Source organism: Poecile atricapillus, chromosome 3, assembly GCF_030490865.1.
Source record: "Poecile atricapillus isolate bPoeAtr1 chromosome 3, bPoeAtr1.hap1, whole genome shotgun sequence".
Taxonomy (NCBI): Eukaryota; Metazoa; Chordata; class Aves; order Passeriformes; family Paridae; genus Poecile; species Poecile atricapillus.
In genome coordinates this window covers 44,398,367-44,412,923 of record NC_081251.1, presented here as the reverse complement: position 1 = coordinate 44,412,923, position 14,557 = coordinate 44,398,367, and the positions used below count along the sequence as shown (strand labels likewise).

At 36.2% G+C, this 14,557-nt stretch overlaps 1 protein-coding gene across 5 annotated transcripts in view; it reads left to right on the top strand.

Moving 5' to 3' along the window:
- The window catches only part of ATG5 (autophagy related 5), a 72,032-nt gene extending 58,072 nt beyond the window's left edge, over nucleotides 1–13,960 (top strand). For 4 of the 5 annotated variants that reach the window (XM_058835054.1, XM_058835053.1, XM_058835057.1 and 1 more), the window contains one exon: nucleotides 12,950–13,960. In XM_058835054.1, coding sequence (XP_058691037.1) covers nucleotides 12,950–13,086 — 137 coding nt within the window. In that variant the 3' untranslated portion in view covers nucleotides 13,087–13,960. The remainder of the gene's footprint in view (nucleotides 1–12,949) is intronic. The other variant, XM_058835056.1, reaches the window with a different exon arrangement.
- The last annotated feature ends 597 nt before the right edge of the window (nucleotides 13,961–14,557 follow it).

Genomic DNA, 14,557 nt, shown 5'->3' with positions numbered 1-14,557 from the left:
TCTTCAAAATTTAGCTTACTCTATTTGAAAATCCCAAGCCAGCATTTCTAAAATTCTCTCCAGAAAAGAGGTGGGTTTTTTCATCCTAGAATAGTCTGCTCTTCCTGGGAACATCAGTGTCCTTCCATCAGTTTCCTGACAGTGTTATATACATTTGGAGATCCAGGCAGTTAAGAAAAGATTGTGGGAAGTTACTGACAGAAAACCTGCTTGATTTTTAGTCATCTGCTATGTATGTGAATTTTAGGAGACCTGTGGGGATCGAAGTATCTTGACAGTGCTTTAGTTGTGTTGAATTTTCAGTTTTAAATGATTATTTTTTGTGTTTTAGGAGGAGACCTTAGGTTCCTTATGCACTGTACACATTGCAGTGTGTTCCCACAGAACATATCACTTAGATAAAAGATGAGTGAAGAGAGACCTGAAAAGGAGTATTTAAGAGGCATAGAGGGGTGATGTGGCTTGTACCTGGTCACACTGAGCTCAATAGTAGAGTTAAGAATTGGAGTTTTTTGAGTCATGATCTAAGTCAGTCTCTTACTCCAGAGACCACAGAGGTCACTCAGTATGAGTGAGCCATCAAAAACTTAACAGAAAGAAACCCAACCAAACCTTCCTACTTGTTTCTTACATGTCCTGGCTTGCAGAAATAAGCATGTCAGCAACAGTACACAAAGTACATAGATTTAAAGGATATTTCTTAAGGTTAGTTTCACAGAAAATGTGACAATACCTTTAGTGTTGTAATGTAATTTGGTGCAAGATTAACTGGAGATTTGGGTCTAGCAAAGCATTCAGGAGGCAGTAATAACCCTTTGTGAAGATCCACAACATAAAGTTCTCAACCAGGACAGCAAACAAACATTTAAATGATGTGGTCCCAGTGTTTTTATTTATACTAGTAAACAAAAGTGGGCTAGAACATGTGTTGTTTGTGCTGTATGAACTATTAGCAGTTCTTGGGCATAATTTCGGTCAAGGCATGTTAATACTCCCTCAAAAAATTTGAGCAGGGTTCATGGATTAACAGTCTGGGGTCTATTCTCAATAGGCAGTAGAAAAGGGCAGATAATTTAGCTGAATAGGCATGAACTATTCTCTGGCATTTGCCCTGAAGTTCAAAGAGTGTGTTCTGGCCCATTTTTAAAACTATATCTATACCTTTAAATTAGGTGTATGTACTGTGTCCTTGGGGGTTGGCTGAGTAAAACCACTCACATCTTCTTTGCATCTCTCTTGCAGTCTGGTTCTATTTTGCCTTGATGCATATAGGTAACCTGATTTTTCCAGGAGATAAATGTCTTGCAGGGCTGGAAAAAATAGAACCTGCAAAACTAAAGGACCTACAAAAACAAGTAGGAGAAAAATAGCTGTTTTACCAGTAATGTAAAGGAGAATAATCCACTATGTGTTCTACTCTCATCTCTAAGAATTCAGCAGCACTTGCTAACAGTAATTGTCCCCTGCTTGAATACCCCATTTTAATCAGAGATTTTAGTAACTTCACAATCAGTGGATAAACAGTCAATATCTTTTTATTTCACTTTGCACCTGCAGCCATTTGGAGAATATCTGTTAAAAAAAAGAGGTAAAACTTTTCGTTATGTCCAAGCCAAAGTCTTATGCAGTGGTTTGGCTTGTACACAGAGGTGCTACAGTCAGTGAAGATTTGAATGCACTTGTGCTCCTTGTCGTTTTTGCAGGTAGTATCATCACCACATTTACAATGGCAAAATGCAGCAGGTCTCTACACTTCGGCGAAGTTCATTAGGTCCAGTATCTTTGTGCAAGCTGTCACCAGCCATTTAAGCCAAGAAGCCACATGTATGAACCAGATACACAAACAGCTGCCCTTCTGACACTTGTGATGTTTGGCATCAATATCCTCAGATTGAGAGATGGTTGCAAAGCCAATTCTCTTCAGTGTTGTGAGCTAATGCAGCCAAATTTGTGGTAATTAATTTCAGACCTGTATATGTTTGTCTACATAGCTAATAATTCCTAGTAATCTTGCTAGCTAATTAATGATACTAACATAGCAAATTTTGTTTGCAAAGGCTGTATGTTTGTGTTGTAAGCTTTATGGATCTATTTTTCTACTATAAAGTGAAAAAATACTTTCTGAACTCTAAATTAAAAATATTTAGGTTATGAGTGAAACTCTCATTAAAAATAAAGGTTACATTATAGTCTATCAGCTTTGCAGCTAAATGTCTTAATATTTTGGAATGGAAAAACTAAAAAGAACTTTTGATGAAAACTAACTTCCAATTTTGAGTCAGACCAGGTAGCTGTTTTGAGAAGGGATTATTTTTGTTAGTGTTCAGTGTGTAGAATCCTGCAGGTATTCCATTACTCCTTTCACCACTCTTTCCTGAATTCTTCAATGCTAGATTCTTTAATTTTACTGTGGCAGAGATCTCTAAATACTTCCATCTACTAGCTGTTCAAAAGAACCTACAGTACATGTACAAAAAAAAAGGTATTTCATGTGTGCAAACTCTACAGCCTGCTCATTACACAATTTATTTTTCAATAAGTAAGGGCCCGGAAGAAGCTAATGTAAGTATTTTAGCAAGGGTTTGTATTTCTCTGATAAACAGCACTCCCCTTCTGTTTGTGATCACAGGATGAAAGCTCTCTAAGCTTGTATATGTACATTTTTACTGCTACATCGTGTAGTGTGCTCTTAAGATTGAGATCTCATTCCCCAGGAAGCATTTCTGTCTAAGATTAATTGCCCTTTTAAAATCAGTGTTTGATGTATTCCTTTGGCTATATCCTGACTCACTTTAACCCTCTTTGACCTGACCCCACTGACTATTACTGCCATGGCTGGAGCAGAAATCCTTCAGCCTGATGTATGCAGTACAGACTCGAGCCTGTGGTTTTTCACATCAATGGATTCAATTAGCTGAGTTTTTACTGATCAGTTTAGCAGAGGTTGAAGAATTTGTCAGACGCAGAACAACTGTCCATGCTTTGGGTATAATTGAATAGCCCATCTCAATTTTCACATGTAGTTTGCTTGTGAAGTTGTTTACTTTGTTAAATAACAAAATAATATTCCTCAAAGTAGCATTTTTAAAAAGGAAAAAACAGTTTATTTTTCTCTAGTTAAATAGGGGAAGGCAAAAAACATGAAAAAACAGCTATTAAGCCTTCAATCTGTGTGTGTTGCTTATCACTCTTCAGCCAAATGGTTTTAAATGGTAATTATGTCCCAATGTCCACTTTTGAATTTGATGTATTAAACTGGGCAGATAAACTAGCAATTAGCATTCGGGCTTGAAAACAAGTGAACGTGCTGGTCTCTTCTGTATTGAGAGTGATTTTTCAGAAACAGTCATCCTTATTTGCTTTGCTAGGAATAGGTCATCATTTGATTAGCTGAAAAGTTCTTTATAAAAGATGGTTGGCCATTAGGATCACAGAATATTTGCAGGCATAACGTGAATTATAGTAACTTGAAAATGAAGTAAGCTTGAGGTTGAAAGTTCAAGTATGCCATTAAAAAACTTTAAAAGTGTATGAATGTGCATATGCTTAGGGGATATATAATATGATTGTATAGAGAATTTGTTATTTAATTGTTTGGCATAGTAGTATTTTGAAAACAATGGCATTATAGAAGTTCCACAAACTATTAGTAACGAGGTCTTTTACAGCAAATTGATTTGCTTTAGACCAAAATTAACAGAGGTAAGTCTTTATCAAATGTGATTTTTCTGTTGGTTTTTCCTTTTCCAAGAACACATTGATCATGTTTAGCTCCCTAGCTGTATAGAGAGAGTGCCCTAATTCTGGAGATCAGTTGTACACTGGAGGGAAGGGCAACCTCAAGTCTAATTAAGGGCGTAGTGCATAAAAGGGTTAACTTATTGTAAGTCAAGATGCCTTCTGTTCAAAAAACCTACACAACTCTTAAAAGTGTTTTAGCTCTCCTTCAACAGTGGAAAACATATCATGGATGAGTTGGCCTCAATTTGCACATTCAAGTGTTTATCTTTTAATGCGCACCCTGCCTGTTCCTCATGTATCTAAATGTGTTATGTGCTTGCTTGTTACATTGAACAGCAGCAGGATTTACATTGAACTTTGTCACTTTGTTCACGTGTGAATGGCCAAACTTAATGCATTGAAGAGAATTGTTTTATAAGCCTCAGCTGCTAACCCCAGTTTTTTGTAAACTACCACAGGCTTATTGCTGGTTCAAAGATGAGGCTAAGACACTGATGCTAAGGAAGAAGGGTTATAAGAATATTCCCTGGGAATTTATTCTTACCTTTTTTTTATTCTGCCTGAAGCAAGATGTTTGATGGAAAGCATCTTTGGCCTTGTAAGGTCTTCTAAAACCCTTTAAAGACTAAGATGTCAGATTTTTAAGAAGTATTTTAGGGTTCTATCATAAATCAGTTTGGGACTTACTCAAAGAACTCCATTTAAAAAACTTATATGAAATATACAAGAATAAAATAATAATTAAAAAGCAACAAAACAGCAAAGTTTAAATAAAGCTTAACCCATTTCCACCCTGTATCTGCTTTTCCATTGAGTTGCGTGAGCTCTTTTACAGAAGGAAATGTTCCCTTGTCTTATACGGGATTACTGTCAGTGCCAACTGTTTTGGGGAATTGTTAAAAATAGTTTGCTCAGGCTTAGTCTGCTTAGTGGTGTTTACTTTCTCTAAAAACTTTTTGAGTGGACTAGAAAGAGGGTTTTCTAGTTCATTTACATGCTTTCTGGCTCCTATGAGATTAGAAGTGTAAGCCAAGTTCTCATATGCTGTTCCAAAGCATCATAAACTTTTACTTGTGCTGATTAATCTGCTTTTTTTGCTATGTTTCAGAAATGTGGCTATATAACCTGAGGATAGACTTGAGGTAAAAGATGGCAGGAAATAACAAGAAAGAAAAATTGCACGGAGAATAAAATTATGAATGGGATGATGCCAATTATTTGATTTCATCTCAGTATTTAGTGATATTTAATGTAGATGATGGTAATATTGCATATGATAATATTGAACTTCTGTTTTGGGGATAGAGAAGGCTAGATTGTGCCTGGGATAATCCAAGGAATGTAATTATTTAAGAACTGTGACAAAAAATGTTTTGTCCTCTCTATGAAGTCACAGATGTCTAAATTCAAGTTGCAACGTTTACACCATGAACATACCAGCCAACTGGCCTGCGTCAAAACCATGTAAAGAAGTAGAGCAATAATTAAATTAAATTAGTGGATATGGATGTAATATCAGTCCATATTTATATCTTGCTTGGAGCTGGTCTTTAGCAGTCAGGTACTCTGCAAGAATAGACTTCACTGGAGTTGATGCAGATCTGGTTCTGTCATAGCATTTTGGACAAGTAGTTTTTATGAGGAGCTCTGGTAAGATGACATTTAGGCGCTATAAGGGTTAAATTGAGACATATGATGTGACAAAACACTCCAGGATGAAGAGACTAATGTTTCCAGCTCTTTATTTTGGAGAAGAATTTTAAAAATCAACTTAATGAGTTAGAAAAGATAAGTTGAACACGCCTGTTATCTCTAGGTTGTTCAGTAAAGTATTAAAAATTAACATTACTTTTAAAAAAGATTTTAAAACAAAACAGTTGTAGCTTTTATTTACTATACCCCACACTGAAAACAGACCTTTAGGAAAACGATGACCTTCAGTTTGTGCAATTGAACTTATGTTACTACCAGTGGCTCAAATGAGTGATATTGTCTTGTGCTGATAGTTAACTAAAATCTGTCATGGTCTATTTATATTCATAGCGGGCAGTTTGTCTATGCAGGAACTGTAATTCGTATACTCCAAGCCCCATCTTGTGTTTGAAACAATTCTTATTTCAGACATGGAATCATTTTGAGAAAGAAATTTATACTGAATAATGCACTGACCTTGCATTTCTGTGTGTGAGTTCTTCACCTTAAGTCAGCTTCAGTGGCTTTCCCCAGTGCTGGTGAGGTATGTAGGCAGGAAGGAAAAGTCAGTCCTGTGCTTTCATGTCACATATCAGCATCTAAAATTTTTGAGGTCAGAGGAACCTTTTGTTGTGGCTAGGCTATTGCAGAGTTGGCTTTGCAGAACTCTTTGTGTGTTCTTGCTCTTGGTCAGAGGATACTGTACAGTGTATGTGCTGACATTATCCTGTGTATCATCTGTGTGTCTCCTTAAACTGATCATCATTCCAGGGAGAGGAAGAGAATAAGGACTTTTGTAGTTTGTGTGGTTGAAGTGAGGTTAAAAGCATGTTAAGATTGCTATGGAAAATGAGTCACTTCTAGCAATAGAGCCTACTGCTATGATAAGCAGGGTCATTTTTGCACAAAATGGAATTCACAGAAAAGTAAGGACAGCCTGGGATATGCTGGCTGAAATAGGCTAGTGTGAAGCTTCTGGAAGCTCCTAAGATTCTATTCCTAGTTTAAAAATTCTAAATTCTAACTAAAAAAACCCTGCTTAATCGAACATGTAGTAAACTTAGACCTTAGAGCTATAGTTTTTAAAGTATGAAATAGTTGGTTTTAGTAACGAGAACATGTTTGCTGTCTGAAGTACTTGTACGGGGTTCATTCAAACAGCAGGATATTATTTGGCCATGAGATTTGACCAAAATCAACTTTTTATGTACTTCCCATGAAATTACATAGGTATTGAGCTCTTGTTAGTACTCAGCTGATTAAGTAAACAGTATACAGATTTATTTTTCCATTTGATCCCTTTATATTGAGGTTGTCATTACTGTGAATCAGAACACCTTACCATGTTTCTGTACCTTGGTCAGTATTACACATACACATGCCAGGAACCGATTGCAGATGTTCCAGTTAGATTGGAGTTTATGAATGGAAAAGCCTGTAATAATAAGTGTTAGTTTCTAATACCTTTTTTAAAAGGTGTTGAAGAAAAGTAAAGCATGAATATTTAATTTATACATAAGTTTAGTTCATTCTGTAGCTATGGTTGCTCGCTGAGCAAAGAAATACTTTGCCATTAATTAAAAAATACATTGTATCTGCCTGTAGTAAATACTACAAAAGTGATGTGAAAATGTTCATAAGTACTCCTTAGCCTATTTTTTTTTTTTTTTCAGTTTATGAACATGTAGGGTTTTTGAAGAACGCACAATGAAAATAATTGTGAAGCTTGTTTTGTTGTAAATGGTACCCTGTTTTGTCAATCTTAATACTGGACATTGGAGCTGTTTGGACAGGTTACTGTTAAACGAGGTAGATGCTCTTTGTCAAGTTTCAGGGCTAACAAATTAAACCATTGCTGACTTTATTGAGGTTTGAGGGCTTTTAGAGATGCTACCTACTTAAAAGTGCAAAAAGTGAAGTACGTTCATCTAACATCTGTTTGTTTCTTTTCTACCAAAGTCACTGGTGGAGAATTTCTTTGGACTATGAGACTTTTTTGGGGCTGTCTCATCTCTCTATGTCCTAGAATATCCAACCTGAGGTGCCTAGAGAGGGGAAGAATAACTTCAGACACTGTCCAGTTCTTTCTACCACATGTGATTACAAATTAGAGCACAGTCTTTGAATTTGCTTGGTAATTTAGAATAGTCGTTTGTAAATAAGTGCACAGTTTCAAGTGTGATCCTTGGTGCTAGACCAGAAGCCTAGCTTCCAAGAAAGAAATTTTCACTTTTGCTTACTGGAGATTTAGCCTTGCCCAACTTTGGCTTTAGGCTTTCAAAATTGGGTCAGCAATACCTTTCAGTAACAGTCTTAGTGGTTGCACACTACATTACTCACACATAGTACATTACTGAAAGCTATGTTTCTGTAAGTAATTTCCTAAGAGATACTACAGAGGTAGATTAAAATCTTTCCAGTGAAGGTGTTGGTGTGTCTCTTCAGATTCAGAGATGTCCGAGGCACCAGGTGCTAAGCACACATGGTTCTCCTGCCAGATAATCTGAGGAGCAGAAGAAACAGGGAGCAAAGCAGCCACACCACAGTCACAAAAAGAAAATTCTGCTCCTTATAATGCTGTCCCAATATGAGTTTTCGTACAATATGGTATAGCCTATTGTCAGGAATAGCTTTAGTATCATCTTCTCCAGAGCATACCATATATTCTGAAGATAAGTGACCAAATGTCTGTGGCCCGCTTCACAGCTGGAAAAGCTGGCATCCAATTATGTTACACTATTAAAATGCTGCTACTGCGTGAAACTTGGTTGTATTTACTCCTTATACATTTTAGTGTCCTTGTCTATAGTCCTGTGGCCTTGTAGCATGCAAGAAATGCATTGTTTGCCCCTAATTTGAAGTACCAGGTTCTATTTGTGTTTTCAGCATTGTAAAGCCAATTTTATAAGTGGTACTGCCCCTGACTACAGGCAGATTCTCGGACTTGCTATGCAGAGAACTTGCATACTGAGGATTCTAATTGAGTACTCCAGGGGCACTTTTGCTAAAGCCTGAATATCTTGTATTGTCTATAGGTTAAGGGATTTAAGCCTGCTAAATTGCCCTGACAGGTGATTGCTTGAGGCCACAAATCAGAAAGGAGGTATTTCATCCCACTAAAGAATTTTAAGTGGTACATCACAGATGTAGTTCAGCTAGAGGAGCTGAACTTGTGTAGGTGAAAGGGTATTTCACTGCAGCACTGCTGAGCATTGAGGTGCTAATCTGAGTAAAAACCTGGCTGAAGTAAGTACCTGTGACGGAGGCAGTGCCTTCTCACTATTCTGCTCTCAGGCACTTGAGTCTGTCTCAAAACAAAACCAATCTTTTATCTCCATCTTCAGTTCTTTCTTTTAAATAATAATGTCACTCAGTAGAAAAAAAATATTTAGATGCATCAATGGTTATGTGCAACCATCTGAACTGATGCTGAATAAGGTGATTTTCCTAATACCGAGTCCTTTACTTTACAAGCGGGAGCTTATATAGCTGGAGGAAAGAGAAGAACTTACTGTGTGATACCATGACACTGCACATCTTCCCACCATCTCTGAAGTCTACAGATTTTCTTGTTTGTTCTTCTGCTGTGTCTCACTGATTCCTGGATATTGATGGGTTTTTTAAAGGAAGCTGGGGATTAGCAACAGTAAATATTGTAGTTATGGCATTCTCCTTAAAGAAGAGAGAGTAGACTTGAGCTGCCTCAGTTTGAGGGCTTTGAGCCACTCTCTCAAGGACTCACTTGAGATGCCACAGGTCACTCTCTCTTGCTTCCTTCCAGCAGATGCCTATCTGCAAAAGAGAGTCCTTTGTCAATATTTTCTTGCAGAGGTTTCCTCATCAGGGGCATGGAGCCACCTTATAGGTGTCAGAAAAGCAGATTTCTTCTTAAGCCCTTCACTTCAGATGTTCTTGTTTCTCTCAATTTTCAGCACAGAACTGGAAAGCTTTTCTGACTTTACATGGTGTGATTAATTAGCCTGGGTCTGGTCAACACTTGAAGTGTTGCAGCCTTGAGTTGACATCTAAGTGAGCTGAATGTCTCAAAAATGTCTTAGTACGTAACATGTAAGCATAGTTATCTGCCTTCTGGAGATGGAATATTGTTAAGCTTTACCAAAAAGCTTTATCATCTGTGCTTACAGCTTGCCTCTAAGTAACTTGAGGGGGCTATAGTACCTTCTCTGTTGATACAGCTCCAGAAGGAAAGTGGAAAGAAAAAAATTTAATATTGGGATAACCACTCTGCTAGATGACTTAATTAGTTTTCAGGGTTTTTTGTTTGTTTTTTTTTTGCAAGTGTCAAAACAGTGTTATTGTGCATCACTTCAGTAATATCGAAATACTCTAATTTTAAGTAGCGCTATGAAAACTTACAAAACATATATTTTTATGCTTTTATTTTCTGACAGGATTTTAAGACGACAAAAAAAGTTGGTGAGGTTATTGGAAAATTTGAACTTAGTGGTTTTGAAGAAATCCTGGGGTTTTATTTCACTACATTACTGAACATTGTAGAATGGGTATTGACAGTAACGATATCATCGGGTCTGGATCCTGTGCACTGCAGATGAGCAGAGTTATTTGCCCTAATTTTCACAGGCATTACCTAATGACATAGAGTGGCAATAATCTTTGAAATTAGGTCATTTAAATTTTATAATTTAAATATATGTTGTGTTTAGCAACTTGTACCCTTTGTAGATGCATTTTGTCAGTTTAAAAAGGCTTCTTGTGATCATAGAATGTGGGGTGGGGAAGAAGAGGACAGCAGTTGGTGTCTCAAGATGCATCTAAAATCATGGCAAGAAAAATACTTTGTAAATCTGTTCATCTTCTGTATCTCTAAAACAGGTGGATGAAGTTTTCATGACAGCTAGCAAAACATTCAGGACTTAGATCACAGTGGAAATGGATAAGAATTAGCTGTTGACAAAACAAGAATACTTTTCAGTAATATTTTTAGTGTATTTGCTGTTGACAGGTTTTTGCTACAAAAAGTAGAGAAGAGTCTAATATGAGAGAGACTGATTTATAATCGGATGTGTGATGGAAAACATGAAAGTTGAGGAAAGTTTTGGTAAATGTGCCTTAAATGAGAGTTTGTGGTTCTTAGTAACAAAAGAGGAGAAGAATGTTGAAGTAAAAACATTGGATTTTGTGAAAGAAGGCTGCAGTAAATACAGAATTGGGAGATAAGATCTCTTCAGTCAAGCCTCAAGGGGAAAAGGAATTAAGGAGAAGTGATGCTTTGTCAGAGATAATACTAAAGCACAAACAATGCTAATGCAGAGATTTAGATTTTAATTAAACTGTAAATTCTTCATTGACCTCTGAGGCTTTCTTAGTTTGCCAAGGAACAGAAGAAAAGACTTGTATGAGAAAGGGACAAAGCTGGGTAAGGAATAAGGAACACGGAGATTTCCTGCACTTCACTTTTAAGCAGGAGTAGGCACATGCACACACATCCAAAAATACTAGTTGCACAGTAATGGAAGAGCCAAACAAAATGTTTATAATTTATAAGCCTTTCCTTCAATGGCAAGAAAATGATGCTGGGGGTTCTAAAGCTTTTCATCTTATTTTTTGTAAGTCTTGGCTAAAAAGAGTCCAATGCATTCTGCCATCTGGTTTTATGCAAATTAGTTGTTTCTGAAAATTAAATACAACTATGAAACATTAAAAAAAGGTCACTAACACAAATTTAAGGAATATCATAGGTAGGTTTGAATTTTAAAGTGCTAAATACATATATTTGGAGGTTATTTAAAAATATTTAGATGTTCCCTAACTTCTAAGAAGAAAGAAAACTGGTGTTGTAAATGAATGAATGCACCACCACAACTATGTTTCTTGAGATCTTTTCTTCTGGAGTTTGTTCTTTTGACAATCTGACTGGTAGTGTTTCAGCCCAATAAATACCTGTTTCGGCTAGAAATACCAGAAGTTGGTTTTTAAATGATGTGCTTTGTTCTTCAGGCTGCTCTGCAATAAAACCAGAAACCAGCAAGTGTTTATGCTTAATTTAGTGTGATGATGTGTGTATTATGCCATTTAGAGAATCAAGACTTTTAATCACTGTAGGATTAAAAACAACCCTCTTGCAACTAGAAGAGTGGCACTTTCATTAAGTTTCACTTAATTCCAGTAGAGAATATACCATATGTGGGTAAAAAATAATAAAAGTTATAATGCTTTATTTTAATAACTGTCTGCTCTTGCAGGAAGAATTATTACTAGCGTAATGTCGACTACATGTTTAAGGATGATTTTTTTACCAGCATAATTTAGCTGTGTGGGCATAGATAGCTGGTTATCCTACAAACTTCTTCAGGCAGTTGTCAAATCATTTTGGCTACCAAACAAATGTGATTTTATCCATGTTATAAAATAGAAAATACACTACAGCTGGGGCAGCTGAATGAAAGAACCAGTAATGGTACCTACACTTCTAGATGTTGCTCCCTTCCATGCAGCACTTGTTGAGCATGGTGGTTTGTTCTATAATAAAGACACTGGAGGGGGGACATAAAATCCTAATTAGTGAATGCAGTAATACTTTGAGTACTGAATGTGGATTTCACTGTGGTAGGTCCATGTGAGAATGCCGTGGTATAGAATAAAATGAATGAAATAATAATGAAATAGAATAAAATGAAAGGTCACTGTCTACTTTTTCCCCCTTAACCATTATTTGAAGCATATTTCATATGCTCTTCTCATCCCTTGTCTCTGAAATAAATTTTCATTTTTTGTCGTTTTAGTTCATGTCATGACCGTTATGTCAGTTGCTTTAGCTGGTTCCCATCATTTGAATCAAAGGACCAAAGTACTTGCATCCTCCGGGACAAGTATAAATAAAAAGAATTGAAATATTCTTAGAAAATACTCTTGTTATACTGGGAATCATTTGCCTAACTTAGCTTTTCCAAGAGATGAAACTAAGTGAGAAAAAGCTGGTGCCAACTCTGCCTTCAGAGTAATTTGGAAATATTGCTTGTGATTTATGTAAATTATTCTTAGCAAAACAAAATTACTTCAGGAATAACACATGTACTATATTACACATAGTCCAGCTCTTTCAGGGGATCACAGTATTAAGAATATAACTTACCAGTATGTTTTAGGAAGCTCAACATTTTAAGCATGATCTATGTAAAATTCATATGCCTTACAGCTGGGTGAGATGGATGTGCCTTAACTAGGTTGACAACAAGCTGGGATCACTGTAGGATTAAAAACAACCCTCTTGCAACTAGAAGAGTGGCACTTTCATTAAGTTTCACTTAATTCCAGTTTTTTCTTTGAATTAATTTTAAGTCAAAGTTTCTGTTTTAGATTATATGAATCTCAGCTTTCTCCACACTGATATTTCCTACTTTTCATTCTGTTAAATGTTAAACTCTGTAACACCAATTAAATCTACTGTAAATGAAGTATGAGTAACTTTTTTTGTGTTCAAATTTCTGTGAACTTTGAATGGTATACTAGTGGTATCTCTTTTTCTTTGAATTAGATGGAGAGCAGAAGACTCAAGTGATGATTCATGGAATTGAGCCAATGCTGGAAACACCCATTCAGTGGCTAAGCGAACATATGAGCTATCCAGATAATTTTCTCCACATTAGTATCATTCCCCGACCTACTGATTGAAAGTCAGCTATATTCGTATGAGGATCATTCTCGAGCTGGAATTCTAAGGGCCTGTCAACTTCTTGCTTCTGTCAGTCTTGACAGAGGCAGCCTGACCAGAAAAAAAGAAACCAACAAAAAGCCGAAACAAAACAAGAAGTCCTCACTGCTGTAAGCCAAACAGGAAGAGAGATCCTATCATCAGATAAGGGCAATTGGGCTGATCTTATTTTGCATCACTGCTGCGTTTGTTCACCGCTGTAATTAAATCAGTTGCGATATGAAAGAATTCACAGGACTTCTGCAAATCTGCTGTTTTCTTGTAAAATATAATTAAACTGAAACTGTCAGCCGAAGAGCAAATGGAAATATGCCACTTGATTGTATTTCTGATTAACAAATAAACAGGGCTGTTTCCTAAAGAGGTAGTGTTTCAGCTTTGAGGGTGGAAACATTGGTTTAATTTTCTAGAAAGTTAGACACTGAGAGATTTGGTTACCAATAGCTTTTTTGTAAAAGATCAAATTACTGTAAATCCATCTTTCCTTAATGAGAAGTTCATGTTTACAGTATATGTATTGGTATGCAAATGATCTTTTAACTTTGATAACAAGCAGTGAGAGATTTTAGAGTAAGCTCGTGAGCATGTTTTGTCAGTTAAAAACATGCTCAACTTAATAATTACAAATACTTTTGTATGCTGTCACTGAATACTCCAGTGTGTTTATTATTCAAACCAGTTTTCATAGACTAGCAACGATGTAGGATAATTTGTCTCAGGAGTCATCATGGCATTTCTTTGTGCTCATCTAATTTTTTTTTCTTTAAGAATATATTTTCTTAATTTACTTTAAAAAGTTTTAAAAAAAAAAAAAAGTTACATGGATGTTGCAAACAGGATTGTATCCTGCTGTTTATTCCCATAGACTAGGAAACAGTTAAATCATGGAATGATGAACAGATTGCTTTTTAATGATTTTGAGTTTTGGAAAGCTGAGGCTTTTCCAAGCTAGTACTTTCTTACATTTGTGGTCCCTGAGCAGTCAGTCCACAATTTGGAAGCTTCTCATCTCATTGCACAGATTTTTTCTTAGTGTAGCAGATGTATTTTTAGGTTATTTGGATCATTTTGGTTTCTAAATGTTTGTTACCATTGCAGATGCTACTCAAACTCCACCAATTTTTTTTTTGCATTATGCTAAATTTATCAAACTCTGTGCTCTATTGCATTGTCTGCAGTTTGTGGCTGTTTGTGGCACAAAACTATGTTTATAGTAGACATATTATCCAATCTGTCAAATATTATCCAATATAAAGAAAGCATGACATTTTTCTTTCAAAAATAGTGGCTGTCGAAGCTCCTACTCACAGTCTCGACTTGTAAATGTCCCGGTAATTCCCAGTGCTGTTCCCATTGGTTTCCATGCTCCATTTATGGTAGGATACTTACCTGTATCTGAAAAAGAAGAAAATGAAAATCAATCAAATGAAC